Source organism: Labeo rohita, unplaced genomic scaffold (assembly GCF_022985175.1).
Source record: "Labeo rohita strain BAU-BD-2019 unplaced genomic scaffold, IGBB_LRoh.1.0 scaffold_54, whole genome shotgun sequence".
NCBI classification, from domain to species: domain Eukaryota; kingdom Metazoa; phylum Chordata; class Actinopteri; order Cypriniformes; family Cyprinidae; genus Labeo; species Labeo rohita.
The window spans coordinates 683,387-692,569 of NW_026129462.1; the positions used below are offsets into that span (position 1 = coordinate 683,387).

General features: G+C 39.9%; 1 protein-coding gene across 1 annotated transcript; it reads left to right on the top strand.

Annotated features, from left to right (window-relative positions):
- The first annotated feature begins 6,727 nt into the window (after window positions 1-6,727).
- On the top strand, window positions 6,728-9,107 carry LOC127161083 (uncharacterized). The gene is made up of 4 exons (XM_051103724.1): window positions 6,728-6,909; window positions 7,233-7,565; window positions 8,198-8,476; window positions 8,962-9,107. The coding sequence occupies exons 1-4, from the start codon at window positions 6,864-6,866 to the stop codon at window positions 9,093-9,095; spliced, it is 792 nt and encodes a 263-aa protein (XP_050959681.1). The 5' UTR covers window positions 6,728-6,863; the 3' UTR covers window positions 9,096-9,107.
- The last annotated feature ends 76 nt before the right edge of the window (window positions 9,108-9,183 follow it).

Here is a 9,183-nt window from a genome sequence, read left to right on the forward strand (position 1 = left end):
GGCGGTACTTTACCCACAATTAACTTTAGCTTTAGCACAAAGGAGCTATTTTCTGATTATAGCCTAAGCACTAAGCTAGAATCTTTGCATCTTCAGTTTCTCCATGCCTGAAAGAAACAAATAGATGTAGAAAAGAGATAGAAGAAAGATAGAAGAGATAGAAGAGAGAATGAACTGCACAGTCAATTGTTGGCCTCCAAGAGAAGACAGAGCTTGATTATTGGTCTGTCCAGGATGCTGGTCTTCTTTTGTACCTTCACAGAGCGGACCAGTCCTCTTGAATCAGCTGTGGTGCTTAAGACTCTGCCCATCATCCATGAGCCTCTTGGAGCTGTAGCATCAGCGATTACAACAATATCTCCTGGGATGATGTTTCTCTTTTGCTTTGTCTATTTTTGTCTTTCTTGCAATACAAGCAAATACTCCGATGTCCACCTTTTCCAGAACAGCTCTGCAACATACTGCGCCTGCCTCCATCTCCTCTTAATGTACAGGTCAGATTTTTCAAACAGGCCTGATGGCAGAATGGGCTTGCCTTTTAGCAGGAGAATGTGATTTGGAGTGAGTGCTTCCAAGTCATTGGGATCTTCTGAGACCTTAGTTATTGGCCGGTCATTGAGTATTGCTTCTACCTCACAAAACAGTGTCTGCAGGCCTTCCTCGTCCAGCAGTTGATGTCCAACAACAGAGGTAAGTACGCTACGCACAGAGCGAATCAGACACTTCCAAACGCCACCTTGGTGAGATGCAGCTGGGGTGTTAAAACTCCACGTCACTCCTTCCTGCACAAAAGTCCTTTCAATTTTAGAGTGATTTAAAGCAGCCAGAGCCTGCCTCAGCTCCTTCTTTGCACCAACAAAATTTGTGCCGTTATCTGACCTTATACTTCTCACAGGTCCTCTTCTGCAGATAAATCTTCGCACAGCATTGATGCAGGAGTCTGTGTCAAGGGAGTGTGCCACCTCCAGGTGTATTGCACGGCTACTCAAACAGGTAAATATCACTCCATATCGCTTCAACATAGTTCTCCCTCTCTTCACATCCAGTGGTCCAAAATGGTCCACTCCCACATTTGTAAAGGGTGTGTTATCAGGCACAACTCTTTCCAGAGGGCTGTCTTTGGAAACAGCCTTTGGGTCATGTTTTAATGAGGAAATTTCAGTGCTGAATCTTTGATTTTGTACAAACTGAATTATTGCCTTTTCGGCTTCCTCCAAGCGCTCTGGTGTCAAGCTGGATTTTCCAAGTGCGGCTTTAAATTTTTTAAGCTCCTTTTCCACATTTTCATTCTGCTTGACCACATATTCTTTTCTCTTGCGGCTCAAAAGTAAAAGTCTTTCTTTCAGCTCCAACAACCAGGCCACTGATGTTTTAAGCTTTCTCCAGGATGAGAAATAGTGAATGAGCTGACTGAGGGGATTGTTACTGTGTGTTGTAATAACATTCACTTTAAGTTCCCTTTTCACCTCTGGATCATCAGATGGGATGGAGGAGGAGTCCAAATCAAGTTTCGGCCATTTGGCGGCAGGCAAGTACAAAAAGTCTGGTCTTTTTAGCCATTTTCCTTTTCCAAACTCCTGAGCTCTTAATCCTCGAGATGCTTCATCTGCAGGATTATCTTTGGTATTTACATACCTCCACTGATCTTTATCTGTGGCTTCTCTTATAATGCTGACACGGTTAGCAACATATGTGTGAAAACGCTTCGTTTCATTGAAGATATACTTGAGAACAGTAGTGCTATAGGTCCAGAAAAATGACCTTTGCAATGGCAAATGTAGCTCCTTCAACAGCATTGTGTTCACTCGAACAGCAAGCACAGCTGCAGCAAGCTCAAGGCGTGGGATGGTTAGTTGCTTTAGAGGAGCGACACGAGCCTTGCCTGTGATGAATGAAACATGCACACTGTCAGTGCTCTCCAATCTCAAGTATAAAACAGTACCATATCCTGTTTGACTAGCATCTGAAAAATGATGCAGCTCTGCTTTCAATTGTGTTCCAAAGTCCTTGGGTTTGATGCACCGTTCCACTTTAAATCCACTCATATGCTGGAGTTCAGAGAGCCACTCAGACCAATATCTGGAAAAGGCGCTAGGGACTGGCTCATCCCATTTGAGGTTTATTCTGCACAGCTCCTGTAACAGTAACTTAGCAGGGATTATGAAAGGAGACAGAAAACCCAGTGGGTCATAGAGAGAGCTTACCACAGAAAGGATGCCCCTCCTGGTGTGTGGACGTTCCCGCACTGCAGTCCTGAAGCTCAACGTATCTCCTTGAACACACCATTGCATCCCCAGAGCTCTTTCCACAGGGAGTTGGTCCCTGTCCAAATCCATATTCTCCAAACCCACTGCTCTGATGTTACTGGGAATCAGTGCAAACACCTTTGGGCTATTTGTGACCCACTTTTGAAGATGGAAACCGCCCTTTTTACAAAGAGATGTTAGTCCATGTTTGAGCTTCACTGCATCTTCCTCTGTCACAGTGGACTTGAGACAGTCATCCACATAGAAATTTGTTTTGACTGTGCTGAGGACATCGGGTGAATATTGTAATGCATTATCCTCAGAAGTTCTTCTCAGTGCATAGTTTGAACAGCTTGGAGAGGATACGGCTCCAAACAAATGCACGCACATCCTGTTTATGACCCAGCCAACTCTGGTCCTCACCGCATACGGTCCACCACATTGACTGTTTATTAATTCCCATGGCTCCAAAACTTTGGGAAAATCAGTTTCAATGAGCAAGTCCACATCTGCATCTACCTCATGTAGCCTAATGCTGCTCAAATACGACCACTTGGCAACATCATCCTGACATGGCACATTGACTCTGGATACAGGCATTGTTGTTTGTGTCAGAACAAATGGCAGCTCAATAAAGTCCTCGGTGTCAAAACCAGACACCTCCAGACCAGTTAGTACAGTGGTATTAATGGTTTTAGTCTGTCCCATTGTCCTTAATAGTATATTACAGTTTTTACCTGATACTCCCAGCCTTTCAGCCAGACTTGCAGTGCAAAAGGTACCAGAGCTCCCAGAGTCCAGGAAAGCATAAGTGTGCACAACTTTATTATCTTTCTGACTTTTCACCCGCACAGCCACAATGGAGAAAACAGCAGTATCCTCTTCACCAGCCCCAATATGACCACACGTCTGCTGCTGCTCAGGTACAGTGCTCACAGTTTCTTTAGAGGTTATCCTTGTAATATCCTCCTTCTCCACATGCAGGACAGATGGGTGTTTCCTGTGACACAGTTCACAATCCAAACGACTCCTACAGTCTTTGCTTGTGTGTCCATATTTCAAGCACCCAAAACAAACACCTTTCTCCTTTAGAAAGTGAATCTTATCCTGTTGTGTCTTTCTTTTAAACTGAAAGCATTTTTCCAGAGTGTGATTGCTGAGATGACAGAACAGACATTTGAGCTGGTTACTGTGAGCTGTTAAATTTTCCTTATTTCCTTATGTCCATTCTTTATTGCATTGACGCTGGTGGCAAAGGTACCACTTTTCCTTTTCTGTTTAGCTTGAGTAGATAGCTTTGTGTGGCTGGCTGGGGGAACATCATTAATATATCCAAACAGCGGGTCTGAAACAATTTTCACTTGTTTTTCAATAAAATTTACAAAATCAACAAACACTGCTCTGCTTCCAGTTTGTTCCAATATGTCACATGCCACATTCCTCCACTTTTCCCTTAGCTTGTATGGGAGTTTCATTAGGATTGTCCTGAGGTTGGCTGGCATGTCCAACTCCTTCATGTACTTTATATGATATACTATATTGGAGCAACCTCAAAGGAACAAAGCAAATGACTGCAGAACGTTAACATCCTCAGATTTTATTGAGGGCCAGTTGTTGATTTTGTCCATATAAGCAGAGGAGATTTTGTGTTCACTGTCAAAATGTTCAATCAAAAGTGCTTTTGCTCTTTGGTAACCAGATTCAGAGGGCAGATGCTGACAGCTTCTTACAATGTCTCTTGGTTGTCCCCTAGTGTACTGTTCTAGGAAGTACAAACAATCACTAAAATTTTTTGTTTTATCCTCAATACAGTTTTCAAAAGCTCTAAGAAAAGATTTGAAATGCAGGGGATCACCTTCACCTACAGGTATACTTCTCATAGGCAGAGCAGAGGCTGTGTTTTGTTAAACCAACAGGGCAGTAATTTCATTTTGACGCTGCATAATGTTCAAAATGTCCAAAGAGTTGGTAGATTGATTATTGTCATGAGCATTTTGCAAAACCAGTGCTTGTATATGGCTTTGTCCTTGAGAAACAGGAATAACATTAGGTATAGGTGGTTGTATTACAACATGTTTGAGTTTAACACCGGCAGGGACAGAATTTAATAAGCGACTGGAGGGAGGTTCAGAATTTTTATTGGTGGGCATGAAACGTTCAGCATTTGGATTTAGTTCATATGTTTCTTGAGTTTCTGACCTTTCCAAGTAAAAGTTCATGCCATCTGGCGTTTTAGATGCACATTTTGACACTTTAGAGCCACACTTTGAATTTATTTCCAGAACCTCCAATTTTGCATTTGTCACCTTTAATTCTGCCTCCAGAGCAAGTTGTTCCTTTTCTCTCCTTAAATGTTCCCATTTCTTCCATAATTCCTCTTGGTCAAGTCTTATTTGTTTCTCCTGCACCTCCAAAATATGCTTTTGTTTTAGAGCAGCCATGCGCTCCTGTAATGCTGCTTTCTGTGCTTGTGCTAATATTTTTGCAGATGCACTGGATGAAGTCTTTGACAGTTTAGAGCCAGCTTTAGAACGCGCTGCAGAACCTTTATTGGATACACTGTCCTCAGGCCCTATATCAATTTGATTATCAGAAGATTTGATTGGAAGTTCATATGAATGGCCTGCATTTAATAACCACCCTTTGACATCAGCAATAAAGTTTGAAAACCGAATTTCCTTTTGCTCAAAATATTTATTTTGTTTTTCCTTTTCGTCCTGAGGTATGTTCAGTGACACAAATGACAAATGATGTTGTTTTGCCTCATCAACACATGTTATCATTTGATCCAAAAGAGACTTGACTGCATCAATATTGTCTGCAGAATGCATCAATTTATCCATTTCATTCATGTACGATTTGGCTTGTCTACATTTCGTCGATCTCTTTTCCTGACACGTTTGCATGAAAAACATCATTCCTTTAGCGGTGAAACTTATGCGCCTTCTTGTGGAAAGCGCCGTGTCACTTGTGGCTTTGGATGCTACGTCAGACATTTTTACCCCCTTTTTTAATTAATATTGGCCAGGTGCACACACAGTTATTTGCAAAGGTTAAATGGAACACATACCTTGCAGAACTTTGTTTGCAGCGGTGGTTGCCTTTGCGCACGGAGTTAGATGCGCGCAGTGATTTTTGTTGCGCGCAGCCGTGCGCGTCACCTGTGAGGGCTTTAGGCCTTTGTGAATCCAAACTGCGACAAATATTAATCCTCCACTCCGTAAATGCAGCTCCAATGCTACAATAGCGTCACCGTTATCCAATACGGTGTCCAGGGAAGCTTTACACTGTCGGATGGATGGATAGGATTATTTGATGTTTGCCGCGCCGCCGCCACTCCTAGGCCCAGCCTCGTCTTTATCTCCAGCATCCAGGTGAGTAATCCACTTTCAAAAAGGTAATCCAACAAACAACGAGTCCAATTTCCAGGTAAACCAACGATATACATCCAGGGACAGGGTTTTTTACTTAGTATAGTGGCTATTTGTCCATAAACTTAAGCAAAACTAATAATATCAAACTTCTCAAATGGCCACTGAGGCTACGTCATAGGTCAGGCTTTACGCAGGTTTAGAGGTACCAAAGATAGACTAATGTCCATAACAAAAGATGAGTTTGAGGAGGTTTATTTACACAAGGAAAGCAAGCTCACAGACATTTCTGCTGCCTCTCTTATGCTGGTAAAAAACCATATGCCCTCGCAGCCTCCGGTCCCTCCCACCTTGACCTACTTATGTAAATTAACATAGCACCGTGTGACCAATAAAACAACAATGTAAATAAACAAGAAAATAAGCATAAATGCAAAATAAAGCAAATTAACTTTAACAAAAAAGAAAAAGAAATAAATCAGCTATAACTTAACTTAAACCTAAAATAAACAAAGTGCAAAATAGCTCCAACAAGATCTACAGGCTATACTTCTAATGAACATTCACTGTTTAACTAGTAGTAGCAACACTGATAAATGCAATGAATGTAGTGTGACAAATGTTAAAACAGTTGTGTTCTGATATATATTTGTAACTTATGCTACACTGCAGTCAATGTATCTGTCAGTAGTTTGTAGGCTTATTTTTCTCTCTTGATTATATGAACCAAACATTTTTCCACTCTATACAAAACGTCATATGAAAATATGACAGAACAATTTTATACACACAGTTCTAGCAGGTGATCTGTTCCTGCTCCATAAAGCCGTTAGAGAAACTTTCAGATCAGTCTAAGAGGAGAAACAATTCAGACATTTGATAAGAAATGAACAATAAATGAGGCGAAGACAGTTACAGGAAAGACCAGAGACAAACACACACGGGATCTCATGAGATCAAACGGCTGCTTTAAGACACTTAACTTCTGTAGTCGCTGATCATGTTATGGGTCAGTTTATTTCTGTTGAAAACGAAACAACTGAGCCAAACAGGAAGCTGCGGCCAGGAAGTGTCGATTTTCAGAATGTGAATTAATCAGCAAAAGGAGCTGGATGGTCATACTGTCATTTTAACTGAGAGTAGAGTTTAACATCACTTTACCACAGATCAACTCATCTGTCATTTCATTACTTAACCAGTTTACAAGACTTTGTCTTTTCACATTTGTGCACTGAAACTGCTGAAGATGTTTGACAGATTTTGGTTCTGGTTCTGTTTGTGGCATCTATTTGGTGAGTTTGAAATGTGTTTTTTATGTTTGTTTTTTCTAAATGTCCTTCATGTAAAAATACTGAAGCTTAAACAGCAGCAGCTTTAGTTTCAGTTTGTGACATGATTCTCATCTGAAATAGACGTGTTTTGTGTATGATGTTGGGGAGCTCAAACTTTCTGCATCAGTACTTTTTTTTTTTTTTTTAGAGTTTTATTTAAAATCACCACAAAGATGCAGTTATTAATCAGTTTTTTGTTTGGATACTAATCATTTCAAATGTAAACCATTTACTTTAGTAAACCTTCATGAAGTTATTTAAAAGTCTTTCTGTTTGTTCTTGAGGTGTGTTTGCTGGTTCAGATGCAGTGAAGTCAGTGTCAGTGATGGAGGGAGATTCAGTCACTCTAGAAACTGGTGTTACTGAAATACAGACACGTGACCTGATAACCTGGACATTTGGACATCCAGAGACTCACATAGCTCAAATCATTAAAGAGGATGGAATCTTCTCCGTATCTGATGGTCCCGATGGGAGATTCAGAGACAGACTGAAGCTGGATCATCAGACTGGATCTCTGACCATCACAAACACCAGAACCACACACTCTGGACTTTATACACTAAACATCAAAAGCACAAAACAGACCATATACAGATTTAATGTTAGTGTCTATGGTGAGTCACAATTACAGTGTCATTTGTGCGGTCAGTCTTTATAATTAGTATACACAAATAATTAAACAATCCTAGTCTTTTACATATTTATTAATGCATTATACTTCTGGCTCATTTGAAATAGTCTTCCATTTGCTGATTATTGTATGACATTTTCCTCTTTTCAGTGAAGCCGGTTCCTGATTACTTAACCTTAGTGTCAAATTTCCCCATTGTTTCAACATTCAAATTTTCTCTCTCTACTGTGCTCTGCTCTGTCAAATAAAGCAGGGTGTGAATTACGACATTCAGGAGTCATTACTGCAGTGTTACCAATTCATGAAATAAACCGCAATCAATAATACAACACTTCCATGATTGGACTGCATAATGACTGAAATTCTAACTTTATTTTTTAAACCGAACATTGTATTGCATTCTGCATTTCAGTTTCTGTCATTAATATTGTAGTTAATTCAGCAAAGAGCTGGCTTCGTACATGCAGTTAAAAAGGTTGCATTAAGTTTAAATGGACAAACTTTATAATTCAGGGGGATCCAAAATTACAATTTTGAGGGTTTGAGAAAATAATTAAAATGAAGATTAACAGAATCTACATGAAACACTCACTGGCTTATTCTCTTGTTTTCCAGCTCCACATTTTTCAGTTCCTGTCTTTAGCAGAATCTCCTCCTCCTCTTTATATTGTTCATTGTTGTGTTCAGTGTTTAATGTGAGTCATGTGACTCTCTCCTGGTACAAAGGAAACAGTTTATTGTCCAGCGTCAGCGCGTCTGATCTCAGCATCAGTCTCTCTCTACCTCTGGAGGTGGAATATCAGGATAAAAACACCTACAGCTGTGTGATCAACAATCCCATCAGAAACCAGACTCAACATCTGGACATCAGCAAACTCTGTAACACATGTTCAGGTACGTTCAGGAATCTCTTGATTCATACAAACGCATCTGGCGCCATCTTGTGTTTCAGTTATTACTTCAGTATAAATATTGAGTATTGTTTATTAGTGTAGCCATGTTTTTATTGCTTAGCCGATTGTTTTGACATTTCAGCGTTCGCGGAATATATACAGGTATTAAGTCAATATAAATAATCGCGCTCTGTATTCGGGTTTCGATCAGCTGAATGGCTTTATAAATTGTTATTTTTTAAAAAACTATTAAAATGTTAAGAAATCTCAACAAATTTACAGCATTTTACAAAGAACCAGACAGAGAAAGTTAAAAGTATATAATGTAATCATGATTTTTTACTATAATTATTTTTTTTATATATAAATTGCCATACTTAAGCCTACTTTATTCGATCTACTTAAAACCGATGACTAGGAAAACAGCTGTAACCGTTATTTAACGTTAATGAAGCTAAACTCATGTGTAATGTTTTTATTCCTCAGACTCTTTCCGCGGTTGTGATTCTACGGAAGCTGTGATCCGATTGGTCGTCACTGCTTTGGTGGGCGTGGCTGCTGTAGCTGCTGTTGTTCTGTTTTATGACATCAGATCCAGGAGAGCTGAACAGCATTCTTGATTAGCCTATACTGATTTTTAATATTTTTCTATATTCTACAAGATGTTTGATGTTCATCTCCTCTATATTCACTCTAGAAGATGTTCTA